General features: G+C 43.2%; 1 protein-coding gene across 1 annotated transcript in view; it reads left to right on the top strand.

Moving 5' to 3' along the window:
• The first annotated feature begins 896 nt into the window (after positions 1-896).
• Positions 897-27,192, top strand: part of CLCN1 (chloride voltage-gated channel 1) — a 35,997-nt gene continuing 9,701 nt past the window's right edge. Inside the window, exons 1-13 of the mRNA XM_057416006.1 lie at positions 897-1,306; positions 6,464-6,617; positions 7,063-7,194; positions 8,726-8,854; positions 8,958-9,091; positions 9,991-10,068; positions 10,819-10,897; positions 17,664-17,789; positions 19,231-19,315; positions 21,714-21,815; positions 23,611-23,695; positions 24,103-24,252; positions 26,855-26,924. Of these exons, the coding sequence (XP_057271989.1) occupies positions 1,118-1,306; positions 6,464-6,617; positions 7,063-7,194; positions 8,726-8,854; positions 8,958-9,091; positions 9,991-10,068; positions 10,819-10,897; positions 17,664-17,789; positions 19,231-19,315; positions 21,714-21,815; positions 23,611-23,695; positions 24,103-24,252; positions 26,855-26,924 (1,513 nt within the window). The 5' untranslated portion in view covers positions 897-1,117. The remainder of the gene's footprint in view (positions 1,307-6,463; positions 6,618-7,062; positions 7,195-8,725; positions 8,855-8,957; positions 9,092-9,990; positions 10,069-10,818; positions 10,898-17,663; positions 17,790-19,230; positions 19,316-21,713; positions 21,816-23,610; positions 23,696-24,102; positions 24,253-26,854; positions 26,925-27,192) is intronic.

The raw sequence follows: 27,192 nt of genomic DNA on the forward strand, positions 1-27,192 counted from the left end.
TTCTGAGGCATGCAGGGTCTTCTTGTACACAGTTTCTAGGATCTTGAACTCAAAGCTCACTGTAGTTTAATAGGCATCAGAAGACATATAGTTACAGGCAGCACACTGACAGTACTGGGAGCTATCCCTAGACGATGTTTTGGAACATGCTTTTCATTCCTGTCACTGGTTGGTAGGTCACTGGTGTTGGCTGAGCTCATTGCTTTTTTTTGCCTGGCCAAGAAACACGTGCCATAGTGGAGAGGAAAAGCTGTTGAATGCTTTAGCCTGTGGAAAAGTGAGCATCAAGAAGAATACACTTCTCTATATACCCATGACTGAATATGCACAGAGCAGTTTGATAACATTCTCCAAATGTGTCAAGTATTCCCCATAAGGGCACATGGAAAGGCTGAGTTTAAGCTGTAATGCCCAACAGTTTACAGGGATGCCCGACTTCTCCATTAGGACTTGCTGCTTCTCTTGTGGATCGTGGACTTGGAAAAGTTGGGACATTGAGCGTGCACCCATCTTGTTCTATCTCATCGTAGTTGCTGGCATCTTTATGATTGTCAGTCTTTCGGACACCTGATATCTGGGGAGAGAATGAGGAAGCCCACTGAATTTCGTTCTCATTGCAAATATGGCTTGCTCAGAATAGGGAAGTGTGAGTGAAGAGATCTCCTGAACAATCATTTCTGCCTCCTCCTGTCTGCTTTCTGTCTCTGTACTTCTAGGTCTGTCTTATCACCTTCTTTCCACCCCCCTCCACGCTCCCCTCTTCCCTCTCCTTCAGGAGTTCCCCTCTTGCTCACACCTGATATTCAATCCCGGCAGAGTTAGTGCCTTTTGCTGAGATCATGTGGCAGAAGAAGGTTGCTATAAATATAGTTGAACCCTGCAATCACTGCCTTTGGGTAGGAAGGGGAGAAAGTGAGAGAAGCATAAGGAGGAGGAGGGGCAGAGAGAAAGTGAGTGCAGCAAGAGGACAAATCAGGGTGGTCTGAGGAGAGAAAGAAGGAAGAGAGGGAGCAGAATTAAGTGTGGAGGCCATGCACTTGGCCAGAACATGAGGTGGTTCTAGGTAAGGCTCAGAGCAACAGCTCTGTGACAACTGAGCGTGAGGAAGAGTAGAGGCATGGAAGGCTCAGAGACCATGACGCAGGAGCCCAGATCGAAGTCAGCTTTGTGGGGGGGCACTCCGCAATACAACCATGTCTGCTTTGAGAAATGCACCCGTTACGGGATACCTGTGGAGGCAGGACATGAGGCCAGGGGGACAGGGGACGACCTGCACTGCCTGGAGAACTCCCTCAGCTACCCACAGGTAGGGCTGGACAACTGGGACGTTTGTGGCAGCACAGGTCTTCCAGGGATGACGTAGGCTCTTGGGGTTCCCAGGACGGTGCTGGTCCGTTCCCAATCCTACCACCTCTTCCCTTCGCTTGCTGGCTTCCATGGTTGTAACTACATCGATGAGTGCTGTCAGCATTTTGAGTCAGGGGTCATTTTCACCTGCCATGGACACGAAGAGTTAGAGTGGACAAGCTGGGATTGGGAAAATCATGCAGTCTGTTAATGCAGATGAGAAATCACAGCTGCATGGAGAGTGATATTAAGTACAGTAAAGGAGTAAAAACAAGCAGAACAGTGATGTATATGGATGGGTATCTATCTGCACAGGTGTATAGACAAAGTGATGCAGAGCTCTGTTCTCACTTTTCTCTGACCAAAAAGCACTTCATGGTCACAGACCCGTGAATGTATTTTGATAGTTTTGGTAATTCTCAGGAGAGCTGTTAAGTGAGGATTTTTTAACCCTTAAACCTGACCTGACTCTTGCTCTAGTTCATACAAGCCGTGGTTCAGAAAACATACTCTGCCTATGGCTTCTTGTTCTGTTATCCTCTGTATCTCCTCTACCTCTTCTTCTGGAACAGCCTCTTGCAAAGGGAAGGTCTTGCAGCAGAGTCCTGGTGTCTTATTTCCTACCACTCTGCTCAGACTAAGCTTACCTAAGGGGGCTTTAGAGCAATGAAGGATCGAGGCAAAGGGTGAAAGAGAACATATGAATGTGATATTCATATAGAGTGGATGTTTCTCCTTACGTCAATAGAAAGCCCTTTACATGAATACTTAGGTGAACAATCAGGAGATGAGGGAGGGGATCCATTAATCATCTCCTGAAGACTTTTGTGATTTAGTGATAGGAAAAAAGCCACGTTTGCCACCAAGAAAACCTCTTCCAATAGATAAATATCCCAATGGAAATTACATGTGCCACATTGCAACAGGCACAAATGACACAGTGAGGCAATATAACCCATCTCTGTGCTCTTTCTACCTTTCTTGCTCTGTCTTCAGAGGCATGCTGGTCAGTGCCTGTAGGTAGACAGCCTCATGCACAAATGGGCACATCATCAAATGCATATTCCCATGCATATCTTCAGGCAGTAGTGCCCCCAAGCAATTCATAAACATTTATAAACACAGTTTGCAATCTAAAAGTCAAGACAGCTCTATCTGTAGATTTACTATATGAAAATTTACTATATAAAAAAGAATTTATGATATGAAAATTAGATTTACTGTATGAAAAATATGCCCTAGAAATACTTTTATACAAACAATCACGTACACATGTGCATGTATGTTTATGTATGAAACTTTGTATGCAGACACACTCTGACATAAACAGGCTTGCTGTACATATGTATATTTTGCTAGCCATTCATGCACATGCAGATAAAGTATAAATATGCCTTCTAATGTCCATCTTGTACAAACATGCATGCTTGCATCATTAGCATGAAAAACAATTTGTTGCACTTGTTATTATCCATTTCCATGCAGAGTAACCATTAAGATTTCCTTCCCCACTGTCATGTGTAAAAAGAGTTGGCAGAGAGAGATTTTGATTCAGTTGTGCCCTTCTGCTAGCTGTTGCCTTCTGTTTTATATGTAGGTTAGAAGCTATTTTAGACTGGCTGTGTGCTTTGGTATAGTTTACACAAGCCCCAGAACAGTGAAATCTTGGTCTTTGGCCTGGGACCTTCAAAGAACTGTTGGTCAAAAAACATATAGTGGTTAATAGATAATAAAATATTAATAATAGTATAATAATAGTAATATATACATAATTTTTTACAATGAAGATGAAAGATAGATATATGATAGATGACATAATATGCATTGGCAAAAATATACTTTATCATGCACTGTAGGACTTTGTGTTGTGTTCTTGCTGCCTGAGGAAGCAGCTACAGCTGGTGAAGTATTCAGAAGCTGTGTTATTCGTGGCTTTAAGAAAGGGTGTTCATGGCAGAGAGCTCATCCAGCAATACACAGATGGGCGTAGTGGGAGGGATGTGTTATTACAAGGAATTAGGCAGTACAGTAATATCAAATAACAGGCTCACAGAAGGATGTAGGTGGGAGAGGCCTCTGGAGGTCTCTGGCCCAAGCCAGATCTCCCCTTTGCCTTCTGTTCTTCAGGAAGAAGTATTGTTTCGTTGCTTGCCCCTGCCCCTCACAGGTATCTCTTTGGCTCTGTGTCTGAGAAGTTGAGCCTAGACTTTTACCTGACATTGAAAAAGCTGACTTACAAAGGTTTCACCTTCAGGACCTTCATGGCTATATGGGTTTTGTGATCCATAGGAAAAAAAATATCTGGGAAGGTAATTTCAGGAACAGCAGGATGGCTACAAGGAAAGAGTGAGAGCGATGAGCAGTAGAGCCCTAGGGTGCCTCAATGGCCAGAAGCAGTAGATTAAAAGCATGCACTGACAGTGCTGTGGGAAGGGATTTCAGGGCTGGAGTTTGCTGTGGAGAGCACATTGTTGAGTCCAAATGGCATGGGGAATCGCTTAGGCTTTGGACTGTGAAAGAAGGGCAGTTTTATGTAGGTGCTGAGCACTCAGAAACCAGCTCCCAGGGAAGCGCTGAGGTTGTAATGCTGTACACATGTTTTTCCCTGGGGATCCTGTGCAGTTTTTCCTCTGTTACTCAATGAAACTTTCCCATCTTTTTTTATTTCTCAAACCCGGCTCAAACACTAAGAAACGAGTCCTCCCTGAACGGGAACATCACCCTGCTTGCACTTTGTCCCTGAATGGTTTCTGTTTCCACACACCACCCACCGCTTCCCCCCCCCTTCAGCTGGTTTGGCACCAGTACCGTGGTCTCACTCAGCATTTAGCCAAGCTAGGCTTGATAGTACCTTTCCTGGCACAGCCTTTGAGGTGGTAATTGATACCTTTTGCAGTTCTCCCCAGTTCTGATGGTGCTCAGAAACGCTCTGTTCCTTGTGTTAGAGAAGGAGCATCAGAAGAAGGAACAGTCTAAGTCCTACTGTGTTATATTTTTAGGTTTACATGCCTTCTAACAGAGTAGATGTTTCTTGCCTAACCTCATTTTGCTTTAAGGTCATCCTTTGGTTTCTGGATTCTTTCTGTCCCACAATCTCCTACCATTTTAAATACTGCCAGAGTCTTGGAGAAGCAAAAGCAGTGTATGAAGCGTGTTGTATTGAGGCTAACTCGTTCTCCAGGACAGAACCTTCATTTTTGTGCCTGACAAAACAACTAACTCCTTTGTTCCTGCATCCTGAGTGCATCATTTTCCAGCCAGATAGTGAATAAGGATACTGTATGAGGACTTTTACCTTTCATACTTTTATACTGTCATGCTGTTCCATCTGGGCAGATGCAAGACTAATTTGAGCATCATACCTGGCACAGGCTTGAGTTCATAGTTTGGATTAAGCTGCATTTGATGACCATGTAAAGACAGTGACACATTAGCTGAGGTGATGTGAAGATGCATTTGTCTAAAATCTGCTAGTACTTGGCATTTCTGGGTGAAATAGGCACAGTGAGAGAGAAAGAAGGAGCAGTCTACTATTTAGGACTGCATTCTATATTTGACAGCTTACCTTGTATACAAAGTTCTTCAGGCTGATGTTTCACTGCCCTGTCTGTATTATGAGAGTGATAGCATGGTCATTCCTCCCTGCACAGTATGCATATTGTGTAATTTGCCTAGAGTATGCTGATAATCATATGGCTAATAATTACATTAACTGTGTCAGCTTCCAGTGCAGTGGTGAATGGAAGAATGCATTCAGATAGGAGCTCTTTGTTTAAGAGTCAGCAGGTAAGCCACCTTAAGAATAGGATGATTTAATGAAGCCTAGATGGTTTTGTTTTCACAGAACACACAGTAGGGTTTTTGACGGGAGCACATGGTTCGAGTGTCTCTTGAAGAATATATGCAAATAAATAAACTACTTATTACTTCAGTCATATCTGTTACGTGGAAACAAGAACTGCTAGAGCACTGAAACAGGTGCTCAGAGGAGCTGGAGAATTTCCACCCTTGGAAATGTTCAGGAGCTGTCTGGGCGAGGTTTTGAGTAACCTGATCTGGCTTTGGAGTTTGCATGCTGTGAGCAAAGGCTTGGACTAGAAACTTCCAGACATGCCTTCCAGTGTAGATCCTTCACCGGGTCTCTGAACCTATTTGATCCCAAGGAAAGAGGAGCAACATCTCCTATGTTACTTTGAAAGGAGGAGACACGAAGCTGTCAAATAGAAATGTCTCCTAAGTGCATGGTAGAGCTTTATATCTCTCCTGTGTCTGTCATCAGGTGGTAGCCTGACCTCACTCAGGTAAAGCCAAAGCTTGTTCACTGAAAGACATGTGAGGAGGAGGGGTTTATTCTCTGCCTCTCAAATGCACACCTTCCCCACCTATACTATGAAGGAGTGAGGTAGGATAGCTGCTCTTTACAGGGGTACAGGCAGGATCCTTGAAGCTCCCTTGAGATCTTGTTGACGAGACAGCACAACTGCCAAGTTTACTACAGATCCATGTGTGAAATGTCACTGGTAAGCGCATGTAGCTAGTTTTGAATTGCATATAACCAAGTGCGTTTCGAGATTAGCAGCTGAAGACAAAGACTACATTAAACAGCTAGGAAATTCAGAGGAGCTGGATATATGTGAGGAGTTAGCATGATGAATTGGGTAAATAACGGGAGGAGATGTGCAGTACCCTGTGATATTTCTGAGCTGATGCTGCTTCTTTTCCTCCGCAGTGGCTGTGTGCCCTGTTAAACATTCCTTGGCAGCAGGAGGAACAGATGCAGGACATTCGTGCAGCCTGTTTGATAGTGTAATACCTCTCCAAGCCTTCAGAGATGTTTCACAGTGCTGCTGAAATCTATGGGACAGCCCTGAGGGTGGCAGACCTCATGCGAACTCTTTGACCTTCTGTTTTACCCCCAGAAAGCCTTGCTCCGTCTGTTCAGACCACAGCCAGCTCTTTCTCAGGATGTTAGAAAACAACTAATAGCCTGTGATCGTATCTTGTACCCCCAAAAAGGAAATGCAGTCGATCTGCCTTTTCATCTTTGATGCGATTTCTGAAGGAGCTTTTTGCCTTACCTTTTCCTTTTGATCTCTCTTGCTTTCTGCTCTCCTAGCTTTATGGCCAATACACAGACCAGGTAACCGACTTTGCAGACAAGGAAGCAGCAAAACTACTGAATAAGAAGCAGGTCCAAAGGAACAATGAAAGACCCCTGAAACGTGATAGTCAAGTGCAGATCAAAGAAGAGCACTATTCCAAATGTCAAGGTAGGGACAATTCATCTTTCGTTACCCTATGTCCAGATACTGGGTAGGCCAGGCAGAGAAATGGAATTTAAGCAGGGCTAAAAGACAAGAAAATTGTGATTGGGAAGAAGGAGGGAAGGAAAAGGAATCCCAGTGGATTGAAAAGGCTTTTTCATGTGAGCTTTCATCCTAGGAAGAGCCAAGATCTGTTTGGAAAGATGTTGAGTTCTGCTCTGTGTCATGTCTGTCCTCTCCCCCCACACACCTCACTCCTCCCTGTGGTTTTGGGGCTTTTTAACTGCATAAGAGTTTGCAGGACTGTGTAAGAGAAGGATGGGTACCAGTTCTTCCACACAAAGCCCATGATGCTTCGAAATAAATCCTTATTGTAGTCAGTTCTTGGCATAGGAGAGACTTGTTTCATCTGTGTGCCCTCAGTGTTTCTGATTCACTCTTCCCTCCGCAGACTGTGCTAGACGCATCCAGAAATACGTTACCAGGAAGCTTGGAGAGGACTGGATTTTCTTGATTCTGTTGGGTCTGGTCATGGCGTTGGTGAGCTGGGGAATGGATTATGCCAGTGCGAAGAGCCTACAGGGTGGGTCCCATTCAGGTGCTGCAAAAGCACTGTAAACAAGACTACAAAGCCCAGTGACATTGTTATTCCTCCTTTAACATCAGTGTTCCCATCCTCACCCCTTGCTGCCTATGGTGCAAGTGCCCCTTGAAGTACTTGCAACACAGGGGAGAAAAGGTTAACTAGGGAGAGGTTCTTTAAAGGGATGGCAGGAGCAAATTTGGAAGCGAGCAGGCAGAAACAAAGGATATGTGTATGAGGAGTCAAGGACAAATCACTATTTTTACTCCCTTTCCCTCCTGCTCCCTTGAATATGTAGGGACACAGGGAAGTGGCACTGTGGTCCTTCCTATTATAATAGTCCACATCCTTCCCAGGGGTATTGAGCACATGAGGAGTGGGGAGGGGAAAGGGTTCTTAGGTGCCCTCCAGACACTATTTCTGCTTTTAACCTCATTATTGTTCTTTCCAATATTTATTTATACACTGCCCTGCAGTTTTCTGCTACCTGGCCATGTACTGCTCCCTCCTTTGGCTTTTTCCACAGCGAACTCCTAATTGCTATCTGCAGCCGTAACAGTTACAAGATCTTTCAGCTCCCTTTTCCACCATCTCAATGCACACATGCACACACCGCATTGCCCACATCCTGGTAACTGCACTATTTCTTTGCCCTTACCCTCAGTGCCCCAGTCCTGACCTGCGCACACACTCCAGCCCTTTCCTCTCGGTGTTCTTGGCTGCTGATGTCCACTGAACGCTGCAGTTTCTCAAGGCTCCAATACTCCTTCACCCCAGTGTTCCTCCACCTAGAGCTCCCACATCTGCCAGGCATCTGGCTTGCCCTAATAGTGTCAGAGAGCCCCTGTCCTTTATACTCCCCGCAGCTGAGTCCTTTGGGTATTTCTTTCCCTCTGCCAAATCCCAGCCTCCTGCTGTGTGGGGAGCCAGCTCAGGTAAAGGAGATGAACTGCACAGGAGCATCAGTTCAATTTGGATTCTCAGCAGCTTGTGCTGTTGTTCCTGGCTGAGCAATGGAACCACTGCTGTTTTAACACTTGGCACAGCTCCCTTAATGCCCCATAGCTGCTCTAAAAGACAAATCATAATCAGAGCTTTTAAGGTAGTTTTTATGAAGGAATGATTTTTCATGGGATTGAGACGGAGGAGAAGGCACTAGCTATTGGTGGACCACTTTATTGTCCTTCAGGACCCACGTAAGGCCTACAGGCTGCCAAATGAAAGGACCCTGTACAGTGATTCATCCATACAACTGCACATAACCTCTTCCTATGCCACATTTGGGCACAGGTATTAGTAGTGTCTAGGAATAGAGAGACACTTCTCTCCATTCCTGCAGAATGCCTGCTTTATTTGGGAACTCTTACTCAAAATGAGTCAATGATTGTCTTAGAAAATGAGGGCTTTAGGATATAATGTCTCAGGGAGATTTAGTATGGGCAGGTTTAGCCAGTGTGTGATTCTTTGATGTCTGCCAACCTGTTTGGAGCACCTGTGGTTACTGACAACTTCTTTCTTTGTGTGCCTACAGCCTACAAGTGGATGTACAGAGAGCTGCACCCGAATGTTCCTATGCAGTATCTGGTGTGGGTCACATACCCACTTGTTCTTATTCTGTTTGCGGCCATTTTCTGCCACCTCGTCTCTCCACAGGCTGTTGGTGAGGGCAGAAGGCATGGCAAGATCTGTTTCTGTCTGTCTCCTTTGTCTTACTCCATTTGTCTGGGGATTTTGTTCATGCCCTGCTCTCCTGTTGTTTTCAGGGTCTGGGATACCAGAGCTAAAGACCATTATGAGGGGAGTGGTGCTCAAGGAATATCTCACTCTCAAAGCTTTTGTGGCCAAAGCTGTGGGCCTCACAGCTGGGCTTGGAAGTGGCATGCCTGTGGGGAAAGAGGTAAATATTGCTGTTTTCATGTGCAGTAGGGGCCAGAATTTGGAAGGTGGGACGAAAGCCAACTGTATCCTGGGCTGCATCACCTCTCTCATGAGACCCCACCTGGAATACTGCATTCGGTTTTGGGGCTCCAAACACAAGAGGGATGTGGACCTATTGAAGCAAGTCTAGAAGAGGCCATGAAGATGATCAAAGGGCTGGAGAACCTCTCCTATGGAGACAGGCTGAGAGAGCTGGAGTTGTTCAGCCTGGAGAGGAGAAGGCTCCACAGAGACCTTATTGCAGCCTTCCAATAGCAAAAGAGTCTACAAGAAGGCTGGAGGGGGACATTTTGCAAGGGCATGTAGTGATAGGACAAGGGAGAATGTCTTTAAACTGAATGAAGGAAGATTTAAATTAGATATCATGCTGAGTTGTTAGGCACTGGAACAGGTTGCCCAGAGAAGCTGTGGTTGCCCCATCCCTGGCAGTGTTCAAAGCCAGGATAGAATGGGCTTGGAGCAACCTGCTCTAGTGGAAGGTGTCCCTGTCCATGGCAGGGGGCTGGAACTGGATGAGCTTTAAGGTCCTTTCCAACCCAAACCAGTCTGGGATTCTACGAGTTGTCTGTGGAAGAAGATTCTATAAATGTTTTATTTGTTTTGCTGCCATTCTTCTCCAGAGCTCTGCTCTTTCCAGCAACACTTGTCTTACGTTGGCCATTTTTCCTTCTAGTTAGAAAGGCTTGATATAGAAAACATCAAAGAAATTAAGTCAGGTAGTATTTTAGAGGGATAAAAACCAATGATTGGAGGAGTGGCTGAGATGGCCAAGGAGAAATTTGAGATCTGCAATGGCTAAGTGCTTGTCAGTAACCAGATGGTAACCCTCTCTGATTTCTTCCTCTTCTTCTCTTCCAGGGTCCTTTTGTGCATATTGCCAGTATCTGTGCTGCAGTACTCAGCAAGTTCATGTCAATCTTCTGTGGTGTGTATGAGGTAAGGCACATGTTTCTGCATACAGGTTGAACTCCTAAGACACATAGGATAGTGTTGGTAGGCCACAAACCAAAAAGGAAACATACGGATTGAAGTTCACCTTACCCTATAAAACAGTAAAATACAAGCCAAAAAAAATGGTATTAAGAAGCCAGATACACAGTCAAATAAGACCACCAGTGTTACCTACCAGTTACACAGAGGATGGTTAGGAATACGCATTTAACAAGTTTTCAGTCTCATGATGCTGATACTTATGCACTGTCATCTTTGTATAAAAAAGTAGCTGCAGGCAAAGATCAGTTTGTCTTTAAGCCAAATTTATACAGCATTGCTAATTATAGACACTGACACTGTCTCTGGGCTTGTGCTGTCACAGAACAGCCTCTGCAGGCTGATCACTGTATTGACTAGCTGTATAAAAAAATCCATTCACTACATATATAGCTACATGTAGAAACTGCTTTACATAGACTCTTAGCAGAAACTGGCTGTGTAATACAACAATGAGAGATGCTCTTCTCCTTGAGTAGATCCTTTCTGCTGTCCTGTCATCAGGACCAGATGTCGCTGCTGAAGACCAGCTGACAGAACTAAAGACTGCACTAAATGTAGAGCCTGCTGTTGGTAATAGCAATGGCTGAGTCTGCTGCTGGCTGTTGCTTTGTTTCATTGTTCTGGATCCTAACCCCCTGGCTTTGCTCCCTCTAACCCCAGCATGCCCTTCTCTGGCTGCACTCTCTGTTCCAGAATGTGCATAGGCAGTTCGACCTCCTGGTGGCGGCTTGTGCAGTTGGAGTTGGATGTTGCTTCGAGGCTCCTCTTGGAGGCAAGTGTCTTCCTATATGACATTTAATGTATGACTCATTTAGCCTCTTGCGGTGAGATTTTGTGCTCTGAGGAAAGGTACTCCACAGATACCTCTCCACTCTAGCAACACGAGTTTCTTTCTGCGTGTAACTGGTGGCAGTGAGAGAAAGGGAAGGTTAGAGGAAAAGTGACACCTATTAATGTGCTGATTTCTAATGGTGCAACTTGTACAGTCCCTACCTGCCACGGACATTGTTCAACCTGGAGAACGCCAGGGGCTGTCCAGAAAATCAGTAAGGACCAAGTAAAGAACAGAAGTCAAAAACCCCAAAAGGGAATAGCAATATCTGAGAACAGGAGATGATAGCAATTATGGCAGGAAGTGATAATGCAAACAGGGAGCTACTCCATGAATACTTAATCGGTGGACTGGAGAACGTAGCAGTGTGTAGCGGTTTGAGCTCCCCATATAAGAGATGTGAAAGGCCAATAATGTGGTTGAGAAATTGGAGCAATGGTACATGAAGAGAAGCTGCAGGAGCTGGGTTTACTTAACCTAAAGGAGAAAAGGATAAAGGGGGATGGACTAACTGATGTCATCAACCACCTAAAGGGGGATTTTAGTGAGGAGTGATCCAGGCTCTTTTCAGAGTGGCACAGTGCAAGAGACAATGAGCACAGCTTGGAACAAGGGAAATGCTGACTATGTACAAGGCAAATACACTCCCTTTCCCCAGGGGTGGTTCAGCACTGGCACAAATGCCCAGAGGGTCCAGAGAATGCCCCCCCCCCCCCCTCTTGGAGATGTCCAGAACTCACCTGAACAAGAACCTGATAGAGCCTTGAAATTAGCACAGCTCCAAGCAGGGAGTTGGAGACATCTCCAGTTGTTGCTTCCCACCTTTTAGACCCTGATGTGAGGAGAAATGTGGAAATGAATCTCTGACCCCTCACATTCATACTAGTCTCCTCATTCATGAAATTTCCATAGACAAAACATGTGCCAGAAGCACATAGTAAATTCTTTCTAAAACAGTGAAAATGTATTCATAAATCATTTGTCTTAAAATGTTTTCCATTCTCTGTTGTGACTTCATTTCACTTTCCCCCAGTGCACTGTTCTGAGCCTCTTTCCATGGTTATTGTGCCAAGAAGTTTAAAGAGGTTTTTAAAAGTCCAGAGGAGGCCACGAGGATGATCAGGGGCTGGAGCACCTCCTGTATGAAGACAGGCTGAGAAAGTGGGGGCTGTTCAGCCTGGAGAAGAGAAGGCTGCATGGAGACCTCATAGCAGCTTCCAGTATCTGAAGGGGGCCTATAAGGATGCTGGGCAGGGACTCTTCATTAGGGACTGTAGTGACAGGACAAGGGGTGATGGGTTAAAACTTAAACAGGGGAAGTTTAGATTGGATATAAGGAGGAAATTCTTTCCTGTTAGGGTGGTGAGGCACTGGAATGGGTTGCCCAAAGAAGTTGTGAATACTCAGTCCCTGGTGGTGCTCAAGGCCAGGTTGGACAGAGCCTTGGGTGCCATGGTTTAGTGTGAGGTGTCCCTGCCCATGGCAGGGGGGGTGGAACTGGATGATCTTAAGGTCCTTTCCAACCCCAACTATTGTATGATTCTATGAAATGTGATGTTTTTTCTAAGCTGGCTTTATTTCTTCCATGCACTACTTTCCTGTTAGTCTTCAAATGGATGAGTTACCTGACAAATGCAATATGGTCTTGCATTAACAATAATTATGATCTTTATACTGGTGCTGTTAAAAAAAAAAAAGGGGAGGAACATCGTTTTTCAGCTACAAATTAGAGATTCTGCAGATGTTAACTTGAGAAAAGATGTGCCAGGAAGACAATCAGGTTCAGCAAGAGACAGGCAGAGAGCTGCGTGTATGTGGGCAATATAGCAAGTTGAGGACAGCCTGAGCTGAAGCCTGAGGCTTCAAGATACAACTTTAAAGTCTGCCAAAAACCTTGAGAGAAAGCAGGTTCAGAACCAAGGATTAGACCACTCTCAGGTGGAACCACTGGCAGTATGCAGGAGAACAGGGTCTCTCTTAATGGTAAAAGACACTCAATGCAAACAAAACCAAAAACCTTCCCTAGCACAGTCTACAGCTTGTTTCTTTCTCTGTACCTGGCATTAATATAGTCAGAGACTGCAGGAAGCTTACGTAGTTCAGTAGGAGAGGCTAGAGAAGAAAAGAGAAGGCTAAAGGGACAGTGATCTAATCCCTGTCTTCTGTAGCTAAAAGAGACGTTAGAGGTACAAACTCTTCTCAAAGAATGGTGAAAGGGCAAGAAACAACTGGCACAACTTGTAGCAAAGGAATTCCTATCTATGCATTGGAAGAACTTCTCCCCTTGCCCCAAAGGTGGTTCAGGGTGGCATGCATCAAGAGAGGCTGGGGAATCTGCATCCTCGGAGGTGCTCAGGGCTCACCTAGCACCCTGATCCTGAGCACCCTGATCTAGCCTTGTTAGCCCAGCTCTGAGCAGACAGTTGGAGAAGAGGTACCTTCCAGACTAAAACTTGCTGTGAGTCTATGATAACATTGCAGTATGGGAACAAACAAAGTTATCATAGCTTTTGTAGCCCTAGCTGGGTTCTTCTTAATGATTCACATTGGGAGATGCCATATGCCACAGGCTGTTCTCAGTGATTGCTATAGGTTGCTCTATCTCGTTGTGTTCTTCAACACTGTCCCATCAGGCTTTGCACCTTCAAACTAGTCTAATAACTTCTTGCTATACTGCAGGCTACGTTGCATGTACGTTCCATGCTCATGGGCTATAACACCCCCCCACACACACACTCTGCCAGACACTTCAATCCGAACCTCATCCCCTTTCAGGACATTAATATGTTTTAAGGTCACAGGGGCACTAATAGGGCCCCCAAATTACCTAGGGCAAACCTGTGAATAAAGAAATATTGTTCTGGGTTAGGGAATGGTCTAAGGCCCTTTTTGCTTGGTTGTGCAGAGACAGCCTTGAGACACCTTTTGGTTGAGGCTGTATCACACACCCGCTCAGGGAAACAGGAATTAGTTGCCTGCTACTCAAATTCCCACCATAAAACAGGCCGACCCGTTCTGAAAACTCATGGGAGACCTAACGGGATACTTTGGGAAGACATGATGGTAGAAAGTACCAAATACAGAGGCTTTTAACACTGGTGTATTAAATACCCCCTAGGGTTCAGACCAAGTAAAAGAAAATAAAACCTATACGCTAATCTTTCACCATTCTCAGGCACTTCAGGGCTAAATGCTGCACAAAGAGTGGAAGAGCACTTTCTACCTTTCAACAGCTCTGTGTCTTCCAGAACTGTCTCAGGAGAGATTCTGCCTTTCATACTTTCCATTTCCCTTTGGTATCATGATTGTTTTCATCAGGACAGCACGATGCTTTACTGGGTGATCTGTTACCCACACACCTATGTGGAGTGACAGGACCACTGTCCACATTTGGTTCTGGATATGCACGTGCGTTGCACACATAGACTCACAGGGCAGGTTTTCTGAGGCTCTCTCTGGCACATGTGCATCCTGAGATTCCCTCCCAAAGTAAAAAAGATGGAACAAAATATGCACCCTCTGGAGGACTTTCCACGAGACATTTCTCCTCTAGCGACAGAAATCTGCATGTTTCAATGACGGATGAGATGCTGTCTTCTCCACATGTCTTGAAGATGTATTCCAGACGAGTGCCTGTCTTGTGCCAGGTCTTGCCTTTTGAACATTTTCAAGCCATCCAGAAGGGAGAAATCAGATAAATACAGCTATAAATCTGGGCTGGTGACACAGCTGGGTGGCATCACAGGCTGTACCTGCTGACTTTGTTACTCACTCTCTGCTTGCTTTCCTTCTTTCTTCTGTTTGTCTGTCTCTCTTTGTCTCTTTCACCAGTAGCAGCCATATTATTACACAGATGTCCTGACCGTGGGTTGCGCCGTGGGGGTCGGCTGCTGCTTTGGGACACCACTTGGAGGCAAGTGGCTGTTCTGTTTCCTTTTTCTCAGGTACCTAAATCCTCTCCTGCCTAGTTCTCTTCTCTCTCCCTTTCCCTCACTGTGTTTTTGACCTGTCAGTGACTTTTACCAAGGAAGCTTACATTTTAGCATTACCAACTTCCCCAGCAACTCTGGGGAACTCATGGCTTTATTTCCATGGTATTACCAGCCTTCTGGAGGCAAGAGGGGAAGGCTCTCTAGAACAGTGGTCTCCAAATTGGGATGTGCATACCCAAGGAAGGAAGGAATGGAAATGAAGCTTTACTGATATTCAGCGTACATATTGGCAGTATACGTGGTGCCCTCAATCTGTATGGCAGATGGCCACTTGTCACATACAGCGCATGAAGAGTCCCGGGCGTAGGGTTGTTCACAACACAGAGGGTTGGCTGTGGTGCCCTCACTCATTCGCAATGATACTGCAATAAGTGTGTGTCCACTTCAGTGGATTTATTTATTATATTACCTAGCATTAACTAAACTGACCCTTACAAAATGGACAAGTGGCTTAAAATGATCCCGGCGAAGAGACTGGGGGTTGAACATAATACTACGAGCACAGATAGATGACAAAAAATGGCCGAGCTGACACTTCTCTTTCTACAGCCTACTCCAGACTCGTAATCAGCCACTCTACAAGGCACAAGACAGCTACTCATGTCTGTGTAAGCGTGCACTTGTAAGTCTGTATTGTGCTTCGAGAAGTTAGCTGCTGATGGTATGAAGCCGTCAGAATTAGCAAGACATTTAAAAGCTGAGCATCCAGAGCAAACCTATACAGTTTTCTCAGTGGTGTCTCAAGCCGTGTGATATCCCATCCAGTACCTTTCAAAATGTCCCTGAACTTCATGATAAATGTTTAGAAGCTTCCTTTGAGGTTTTTTGCTTCATAGCAAAAGACAAAAATCCACATACGACTGCGGCAATGCTTGTTCTTCCTGCCACGGTCAAAAAAAGGCTGAAACAGCGCACAGCAGTACGGCAGCAAACTAAACTGCAAACAGCATTGAAAGCAAACGCTGTTGGAAGACACATAGAAAGAGCATTGCTGAAGGTTTGAAGAATGAAGCATCAGTACACATTACAGTGTGAGAGGCTTGCTATGCAGCTGGATGTTTCTAACATGTCTGAGCTTACAGTATTTGCTAGATTCTGTTTTGATAGTAAAATACATGAAGAACTATTCTCTCTGAGCCCCTAAAGAAAGATCTACCACAGAATCTCTGTTCTCAACAGTAAATTTACTTCTTTGATAAAATCTCTTCATGAAAAAGCTGTGCAAGTGTAATGACTGGTGGAGCAGCTGCTTTGACTGGCATAAGAAAAGGATTGTGTAGTAAGGTTGCATAGAGAGCACCACACCTGAAATTCATTCACCGCACTGTTCATAGGCAAGCTATTGCATTAAAGAAATCAGAGCTAGATATGCACAAGTGCTACAGGATGTCATTGATGTGGTTCATTTCCTAAAAACAAGACCTTGAAACAGTACAATCTTTACAATACTTGGAAACGAGACAGGGAATGACTCTGAAGATCCTTTGTAACACACAGACATTTGCTGGTTGTCTTATGGCAATGGGCTTTTAAAAGCGTTGTTGAATTTAAAGACCAGTTATGCATTTTTTGTTTATAAAAAGACAAATGTTCTGAATTTGCTGCTGTTTTCTGTGAGGACAGCTGCTTCTGTCAGTAGTATTTAAAAAATACATGCTTCATGTGTATGCACTTGGATGCTGGAGAGGGACTCTTCATCAGGGACTGTAGTGGTAGGACGAGGGGTGATGGGTTCAAACTGAAGCAGGGCAAGTTCAGGTTAGATATAAGGAAGAAGTTCTTTACTGTGATGATGGTGAGGCACTAGCGCAGGTTGCCCAGAGAAGTGGTGAATGCTCCATCCCTGGCAGTGCTCAAGGCCAGGTTGGACAGAGCCTTGGGTGCCATGGTTTAGTGTGAGGTGTCCCTGCCCATGGCAGGGGGGTTGGAACTGGATGATCTTAAGGGCCTTTCCAACCCGAACCATTCTATGATTCTATCCCTTCAGGGTGAAAGTGATGTTCTGACAGTGGGTGAGAAAGTAACTGCTTTTCAAAAGAAACTGTGAATTTGTTGCCAAACAGATGAAGAGTTTCAGTGGGTTTTGAACCCATTTGTTAAAGACGTAAAAATTTAACACCTCCTGATCAGTTTGCAAGAACAGCTGCCATCAGGAAAGATGGAAATTTACTGCCCAAATCTCAACAACAGTCTTTGCATAACTGGTGGATGGAAATGAAAAAATAGTGCCATGATTAAGCCAGCCCAGCCATTTTTCTTTCTATCTTCTCAACTTGGTGAGATCTCTTTTTCAGCTACAACAGCCATCGAGGCAAAGTATCAGACAGAAAATAGAAACTGACCTTTGAATCACTGTATCACGAAGTGTTAAACCGAGATTTTCAAAACTAAAAGATAATATTTGTAGTGATAACAAAATTTTTTTTGTTCCATAAATAATTAAAAAATAAATCATCTTTACCTCATCCTTTTTTTTCTATTTCTATTTTTGTATGTGCTTTATATTTTACGTACTATGTTAGTACAATAGTACATGAATATCACTTTTAAATAAATAAATTGGGGAGTATGTGCTCAAAAATCTTACACTGGTAGGGATGGGTGATCAAAGAAGTGAGGAGACCACTGCTCTAGAAGACTATTTAGAAGCCTTTCTCATGCTTCTAATATTACACTTCTGATTTTAACTTTGCTCCTTTTCCAACTCTTTTTAGGGGTGCTTTTCAGCATTGAGGTCACTTCCACCTACTTTGCTGTGCGCAATTATTGGAGAGGTTTCTTTGCAGCTACTTTTAGTGCCTTCATTTTCCGAGTCCTTGCTGTTTGGAACAAGGATGCAGGTAAGCTAAGAGCCATTCCTATTCTCTCTGTATAAAAGTTGCCCTGTTAATGTATTATTTCTCATTTTCCTCAAAACCACAACCTTGGATAATGTTTGAAACTTCTGCCATGGCATATGACTTGCAGCACTACAGAAGGAAGGAGAAAGGGAAGTATCTTATGTTATCAATTGTATAACCCAACCTATTCCTGAGTGTGCTGGGGATATGACTAAAATATGACTGAATTTGAGTCCCCACAAGAAAGAGAGCCCCTGAGGAGGGATTTTTGCTTCTACTCAGTGTAATGTCAAGGCTTCAGATATAGAGGTAGTCCACCACAGAGGATGCAATGCATAGTACAATGTGTGCTGCGGCAATGTGCTGGAAAGGCCAGGGTCTGCTTTGGTCATCTCTCAGCTAGAAGCATCAAAACCAAATAGTCTAGCAAATGGAGGTGGTGAAATGATTAGCATGCTACAGGATTGGTAGGGTCTGACTGAAAAAATAACCCTCTCAAGTAACTGGAAAGTGTGAGTGCAACATTTGTACAGACAGAAATAGCACAGGACAAGCTTGTTCAGAGGAGCATTTCAGATACTGTGTCAGTGGAGTTCCAGCTGCTGCAGAAGGCTGCCCTTTCTTTGTAAACTTCTTGCATATCATTTCTTTATATTTTAATATTACATTTGTATGTATTTTATTGATCTGAGCTCCGTGTGGGCAGTTCCCTTACTTAAAACTGCTCTTAGGTCTCTTGACTCCACAGGGTTGGATTTCCTTCATCCAGGGCAAGGTGGGATTTATACCCATCCTCATTTAGCTGCCTTTCCACTCTGCATGAGATTGTGATTTGTACTTTACCTCTTGGCGTACAGATATTTACTGTTTCTACATAACTAGGTGCCTCCAGGATGGGTTTCAGCGTCTGAGTCATTTTAGCAGTGCAACACTACCGGGAGAAGTGAGCTGGAGAAGATGGGTTTTAGCTGACATTTTACATCTCTTGATTTCGAAGACTTCCCTTCTTTTAGTAGCAGTGAAATATTTTGCAGATAAAATTTCAGAGAGTACCTGAGGGTTTTTTCCCTAGAAAGCAATCACAACTGAGTGACACAGCTTCTCCAGATACACAAGCACTGCCTGCCTTGGCAAAGAGAGCTTTTGGAGGCAGTGAATATAGTGGGAAGAGTTTTAATTTTCTGGGATTGTATCTAAAAAATATATACTTTCCCTGAAAATAAACCTATACCACCTAAAGTGCTCGGGTTGCAAGTGCTCAAAAATAGGCACTACTAAAATCAGTGCCGTCTGCCAATCTGTAAATTGTATATAATTGTGGTCATGAAACCACACAGGAGCATGTATATCTAGTTCCTTTGTCCCTCCCCTTAGCTTTTATGCCACTGTCTTCTCACCTCATTATTCCCTTTCCTTCTTTACCTCTTTATTTCTCTCACAGATACCATCACAGCCCTGTTCAGAACCAACTTCCGCATGGATTTCCCCTTTGATCTGCAAGAGTTGCCAGCATTTGCTGTAATAGGGTAAGCTCCCAGGAACCTGGCTCCTTGCCCTATAAAGGTTATCATGTGAGCCCTGTTGGATGCTCTTTTGCAAAACAGTTACATACATCTCTTTCAGACAGTTTGATTATCACAAATAAGGCCTCTGCTTGTTGGGATTCCTCCTTCAAAAATGGTGCCTATGTGGCACAAAGGGTAAGGAAAGAAATGTGGGTATTGTCAAGTTGTTTGCTATTTCCTTTCCATGCATCTTCTTTAGCAGTTAAGTTCTAGAAAAAAAGTAAGTCTGACTTGGTCTAGGTTCTGCCTATAGATCTCCTGAATGGCCTTTTAATTGTTGTGATGGCATCCCAAAATGAACTGACCAAACAAGTATGGTCTTCTCACTTGACAAAAACAGGACAGAAGATTTAACCAGGAAGTTTCCCTTTTGCAAGGTCAGAATGGTTTTCCTTTTCTAGAGAGGTTGGAACACTCAACATAGTGGCAAGGGTGACTGAACGATAATAGGATTCAATGAGAACAGTGATTAATTTGATTGTCAGATTTATGTTATTTATGGAGATATCTGAGTTGGCTTCTTTTGTGGACGAAATTTGGGGAAATGAATGAATTTTAGAAAAATTAGAAGAGAATTGGGAAACACTTGAGAAAAACTGAGTTTGGAATTGCTGTGAGGAAAAGTCACCAAGAAGTTAGAGTTTGAGAGAGGCTCCAGGGAAATCACTGCAGAGCGGTAGTGAGGGGAATGGACTGGAGAACAAATACCTGTGCTGGTGTTGTGAACACATTCTGTTGCAAGACCTGGATCCAAGATCAGAAATATATTTGTGGCTTTCCAGCTTCTGTTAGCAGGCTGCCCTCATGTTCATTTACTTGAATATGAACTCAAGTGGGATTTTTTTGAAGGCACCAGACGTTGAAACTCTATGAACATATAGGAGTTTGGTTATTAATGTATATCCACTTTGTTCTTCTTCAATAGACTTTGCACGCTAAACTTGGGGCAATCTGTTTAGATTGGCAAGGAAAAAGATAATCCTTATGATTTACAGCTGCTAGAATGCAAAACTTCTTGTCATTGTGGTTTGAACATAGTTGGCAGAGCTATTTTTTTAGTAATGCACATAGAAAGGAGTATATGACAACAGTGAAATGCTTTCAAAAGCCAAGGTATCCAACATGGTATGTTTTTAAGGAAAGCCAAAGACCTGGACTGTCTTGGATAGAGCCCTGATGCCAACTCAAAATGCTCCAAATTCTCTTAACATTAGGTCTCAAAGTTGAACTCTTTTTCTATCCAATATATTTCTTCACTTTCAGGTAGGACAAAAAAACCTGAGCCAGCTGAAGCAGTAATAGCAGTAAGATCATATTCTTCCGTGTCAGCCAATGGTGTTAATTTTCATATATATACAAAATATATATATATAAATATGTATAGAGGAGGAGCACTTCTATTGTATTGTATTGTCAAATTGATAGGCAGAAATGGAGTGATCTATTTTTTAATATAAAGTATTAGAAAGAAATTCAGTTCGCTGCGCAGCCTTTGGACTTGTCTGTTTTAACAGTAGTGCTAAGCAGTGCTGGCTTGAAATATTAAAGAGAAACTCAATGGACACGTTTGTCTATGAATAGCTTTATATTTAGTTTAAACTTGTTTCTATGCATTTCTTAAATGGCCAAGCAGGATTTTTTCAACATGCATCTTTTTAAGTAAACTAAATTAATCTTTGAATGAGATTTGGCAAAAGCCTATATAACATGTAAGAAAGGAGAATTCTATTAAGTTTACAAATTAATAGAATCTATTTATCTATTTATCCTCAGTATTCTGTGGTCTTGCAGGTCTCATTAACATGTGGAGCATTGCAACTCTACCTATTTTGACTTTATTAGGATCAGGAACACAGGCCTAAGTAATTGGGATCATAGAGATGACATACTTTGCTGTAGGCACAAGAATTGCTAGTACTTTTAGTATTTGATGTAGGTGTGTAACTTTGATGAATCAGAGTTAAACTCCCTTCATTCGTATTATTTCTTGTTCCAACCTAATGTCTGAGTTCCGAAAACACTGGTCTTTGCCCAGTTGCTCTTTGTCAGTTCCCACTAAGATCTCTCAGTCCTTTTTTATAGTTTATTTGTCTAGATTATGTTATAGATCTTTATAGATGAGATTTCCCTCCCTGTAAAAAGAAAATTTATGTGCTAAAATGGCAGTCTGTGTGACAAAGGTCCAAAATAATCTCTCCCTTTTCATCAGGGAGTCAGCATCTTCAAATGAGTTGAGGTAGGAGGTGACTTCTACAAGACTTCATGAACAGCAGAAGGGGAAAAACACTTGAACTCGTTCTCTTGGTTTGTGTATTATCTGTGGTTTGGTAGGATTTATATTTCATTTTCTCCACTTTAGGATATGTTCTGGATTCCTTGGAGCATTTTTCGTTTATCTCAATCGCCAAGTGGTCCTGTGCATCCGGCGTCATACGGCTCTGAGCCAGTTTCTCACCAAATAGTGAGTGCCTTTGAAGATACTCTCTTTAGGGACCAGATTTGTATACTCGACTGGTATTGGACAGTAACGAATGCTCCCTGAAAGCTTGTAGAACAATTTCAAGTGTAAGATAGTAAAACTATGAGAAACTGAAATTATATGAGAGTTGGATATTTACAAACATCAGGAGAATTTGTTCTGCCCTGGATTTTCTTTTGATCAGCCCCAATAGTTTCAAATAGCTTCTTGACTTAGAAGGGAGTCTCTAATATTCATTAAGAGGACAAGGGAATCTATTCATTGGACAGAAAATGTTTTTGATTAGAAAATCAATGCTCGTGCTCTTTAAGAGTATGCTGCTTCTGGTTTGGATTTTTATTAGAATCTGTCAAAAAGAAATTCATTTATATTTTCAGAAAATTAAATACAACTGAAATCAAAGTCTTTAAAATCTAATTGTTTTTTAACCAGTATGTAGGCAAAAAGGTAAAGAATGTGCTGCAGCTTTGCAGTTACTGCGTATTTACAAACCAACAGCTGAAACTGATAATACTGTGTGAATTGCAGCATGGAAGAGAAATACAGAACAACATAAAACTCGTAGCAATGAAGGTTTTACAGGGCAATTGAAGTTACCTTTTTTCCCCTCTCTAATTAAGTTACAACTTCCAAACTTACAACCTGAACAAGAAAAGGTGGTGAACTATAAATGTCTTCAGGTTTTTGACAGAAGAAATCTGATGCTATGAGGATTTTTTTAAGATGAGAAGTGTGCTGGACCTACATTTCTTAGCAAGTTGCAGATTTGAACAGAAGAAAACCGCTAGTTAAGAAGTTCAGTCTAACTCAGTGTATTACGTGGAAGAGCACTTGTCTTTCTTCATGATTTAGTATTACCCACAAGCACTAGCAAAGCCATCAAAATTAATAGAGAAGTGGAGCAAAGCCTGAAAAGGTGGAATTCAAACTTCTAATTTCTCAGAATTTTGTAGGTATTAGAAAGAAATTAAAGGTTATGTTTTGTCTTCCTGAATACTACAGCATCTCAGACAGAACTTCCTGTAAGGAACACAGTAATTTGTCAGGGGGGACTGGACAGGATTAGTCCAGCACATGGAGGCAGCTTAAACTCGTATTGTCCTAGTGCCCATGAAATTTCACAGTGTACCCAGAAACCCATCCTGGGATTGGACACAGCAGTAGGAAGACACAGGTGTCTTCAGCCTGCTGTCCAGCTGTGCCCCACTGGTCCAGCACAGCAAGGCCCACTGGCCACCAAGGGCCCCTTCCCCAAAATTGTGATGGTCAGCAATTCAGTGGAAAGAAAAGCAAATTTTCTCATAAGAATTAATGCAATGGGGAATGTGTGCAGAAATCTATCAAAAAAAATCTACATTTAAATATATGAGGGCAGAATACATTGCATGGGGGGGATGAAGAAGCAAGACTTGAATAATCAGGACAAATGGAAGAGGTGCTGGCTTTTGACAGTAGGTTGACATGTCACTGCAAATACACATCTCCTCTCCACTCCACACCCCGCATATTCACGTTTGTGCATTTTGTACATCCCTCTTTTGCTTCCATCCCTCCCATTGCACTTATTATAATGGGGAAAATGGTTTTGCTGGCAGTCGAACTCTGTGAATGATGAGCAGTGGAGCAGGGCATTAAACTGCCGGTAACAGAACTCCAAAGCAATTGATACATATGTGACAGAGAGCTTTCACAGGAACAGAATTCATAGTCCTCAAGTGATAGCACTTCAAGAAAAGAATATGAGGTTGTATTTTAATAAACTTTACTTTCTTTTCAGCCGCCTCATATACCCTGGGGTTATAACCTTCCTTATAGCAACTATGACCTTTCCTCCTGGATTTGGACAATTCATGGCAGGAGAGGTGAGAGTGGGATGTGTGTTTGAAATCCTGTGCAGTTCCATGGAATGGTCTCTCCTTATCCTGTGTCCCAATAACTTTATGTCAAGGAAAGAGGAAGGAAGCTATGGGAGGAGTTTGGGTTGAGGAAGGACTGTATTCTGAGGCTCCTGATCTCTGCTATCTCCTGCATATAAAACTAGAAGAAGGTTCACTCTCCTAAGAAAGTAGTAAGATGTTACCCCATGTGTAAAGGTAGTTATGCTTTTCACCAGCCCAGGTAAAGTACTGCTCTCTTCCAGATTAAAAAATGTGAATTGAGTCTTATAATTGTGAATTACCAAAGTAAAAATCTCCACTTTCTCGCAACAGAGGTAGAATATTTATTCCATCCAATCTTATGGCTCATGCCTGGTTTTTTTGCTGTTTAGTTGATGCCACGGGAAGCCATCAGCTCTCTCTTTGATAACTATACCTGGGCAACATACACAGGGGACCCTCAGATCATGGGGAAGTCTGCTGCCTGGATCCATCCTAAAGTCAGCGTCTTCATCATCATCTTCCTCTTCTTCTTCATAAAGGTAGGAAACCCAGCGGACCACAATCCTTCTCCACTCAGATTGAATGTTCTTGATCTTTTGTAAAATAGTTTTGAACTCCCGATGAGGAGTTGCTCGGTATTGAATGAAGCACTACAATGGCTCCCTATATCTTTTGATGTGATGTTTGCCCACCTTGAATTAGACTGCCAAAATTACTAGGGAATTGTTTCCTGGCCTTACTAGTGACCTCCTTCACTGCTCCCTAAGTCATCTTCCTCATGCATCCCATTGAGTGACCTTTGGTACCCACTGCAGCTGGTAGGGGCAATTCCACCAGGAAAAGATTTCTCAGGTTCCACAAAAATAAACAATTGACTAAAAAGGCCTCAGATATTTTAGGTTTGGTCTAAATAAAGTCTGATACAGCCTACCTGATATCCACAACTATAGATAGAAGACAAAGAAGAACATACAAGGACAATCTGTAGTTGTGTTAGGCTCAAGGATTTGTTAGCAGTACTGTAACGTGATGGACAAATGCAGCTGAAGACAGCTTTGCTCACTTCTTGGAAAGCAACAGCAGGTTAGATGTTCTGAGCTGACATGGTCTGTGGAAGTTGCAACTGCTCAGCCTCTGAAAAGATCAGCTGTGTAACTTATACGTGACAGCACAAAGAGAAGAGATTTGAAAGAAGAAAACCTTCTATTCCAGTGTTCAAAATACAAGTAGCAAGAAAGACCTTTTTTTTTTACCATAAAATAGTAAAAATATCATAGAAATGGTGATTTTTGTTGTTGTTGCAAAGGAGAAAATCAGCTGAGACCACCTTGGTGCTATCAGCTGAACATTTTGGCAGATCAGGAATGGACAGCAATGATTGATTGACACAGCTGATTCCACCTGAAGTAAAAAAGCCTGTACTGAGTTTCTGACAGGCAGTTAAGGGGTTCTACTTCGATGATAATTCTGATTATATGTACCAAGCAGATAAGGTCTCATTTACTTAAATAAAACAGGAATGGACTATATGGTGTATCTATCCTGAGTCCATCTGTTCTCCTTTGGAAGAGCTGTATCCTCAGACCCTAGACTCATTGGCTTTGTCCCATAAACTAAAACCTTTCTCAATTCACTAGACCACCGTTCCATTCTGGATATATTCAGAGCTGGAATAGGCCATATAAATAAGAAACTGCTGGTCTGACTCTGGGCAAAGACTTAGCCTGATTCTCCTCTGCAGTATAGTTCCAGTTCTCAGCTGTATGTATGGCTTGGGTTTGGTACTGTAAAGACAGAGCTTAGTTAGCTCTGGCTTTAGTTATCAGTACTCCACTTATGCAGCTTGCTGGCCTCTGTAGCAAGCCAGGAACTTCTCCTCTGGAATATTCAAATAGCTTACAGAAGGAAGAGCAACAGCCAGCATCAAATTGATGGTCCAACCCATCTTCACAGCACGTTCCCCTACCATGGGCTGAGAAATACTGTTCTCCTGGCTCTTTGTTACCTTTATAGAGGGCTTTCCTAAATGGCAGGCTATATCTTGCCTTCATTTTCCCTTTCCAATGGGAGTTACAGTGGAAAAGTTGTCTTGAGTAGATTTTCTCACCAAACTGACCTTCTACAGATTAGTATCTCATCTATCTACAGCTACAGTAATGTTTAGAAAGGCATCGCTGTCTCAAAGGTGGACCTCAGAAAGGAAAGAGTTGCCCATCCTGAGGAGAATATGTTTCTGAAATACCTTCAGGTATTGCTCCTGTTGTGCCTAACCGTGGTCTCTCTATCAATGAAACTGCTGCAGCAAATGACATCTTGCCAGTACAAGCTTTCAAAACAGCAGCATTCTCTGTGTTTCCCTCAGCTGTGAAACTCTCTTGTCACACTGCCTGAGAAAGTGTGAACATATTGGCCTTTGAAGTATTTGTAAGATTAGGCTGTGGCCTCCAGAAGAAGTCTGTATGTGCTGGGCTAAGTCATCATTTGACTTGGTCTTAGCGGTACCAGTATGGATTTCATCATTTTGCCCAACATAGTGATAGGACAAGAGGCAACAGGCACAAGCTAGAATAAAGGAAACTTATGAGAGTTGGACTTTAGGAAAAGATTCTCCTCTGAGTGTGGGTCAATAGTGGCAAAAATGCCCAGAAAAGCTGGGGAATCGCCACGCTTCAAGATGTTCAGAGCTCACCTGGATAAGGACCTAAGAAACCTGATCTAACTTAGGACTTTGCCCTTTTGGGAGCAGGGATTTGGGGGAGAGACCTCCAGAGTTCATTTCACACTGAAATCAGTCTGAGCCTGTGAAATTTTGACAACCTTGCTCTGTGAAAAGCTGAGCTGTTTGGAGCAGTGGGAAATTGCAATTTCTGAGGTCCAAGGCCAAAGAGCTCTCTTGTTCGTCCATCCCCTTGGTGATTCAGCTTCCCTGCCACCACAGCCATCAACCAGAGGTCCTCTGCATCAGGGTTGGTGTTGTCAGAGTTCCTCCAGCTCCCCTTCACACCCCACAGCCCCTTTACCCTTCACTTTCTGGCTGAACCACCAGATCCCTCATTGATTCACAGACTGGGCAGTAGAGTAGGGGCTGCAGAAAGTGCTATTGCTGCTCAGTAACAACTGCACCCTCTGCCTCTGTTCCAGTTCTTGATGGCTGTCATTGCTACCACGATGCCAATCCCCTGTGGAGGCTTCATGCCTGTGTTTGTCCTAGGTGAGTTTCAATTCTGTGTTGCTGCATACAGGCCTGACAGGGGGAGAGGATGAAACCATTGCAGATGAACCCAGGCAGGTTTCTTCTAGTGGATGAGGACTGATCACTTGGTTCCTTTGACAAGCTCAGTTAACAGTCCATACACCAACCTCTGAGTCTCTGCTTCCGTAATTTTCCCACCACCCAAATCCAAATGTTAAGGAGAAATCCCTGTCTTTTACATAAGGAAAGCCACATTGTGGGGAGGCATGCTGAGCCAGGCCTTCTC

Source organism: Pezoporus wallicus, unplaced genomic scaffold, assembly GCF_028554395.1.
Source record: "Pezoporus wallicus isolate ANWC-B61680 ecotype Strahan unplaced genomic scaffold, APGP_CSIRO_Pwel_v1 contig_6814, whole genome shotgun sequence".
Taxonomy (NCBI): Eukaryota; Metazoa; Chordata; class Aves; order Psittaciformes; family Psittacidae; genus Pezoporus; species Pezoporus wallicus.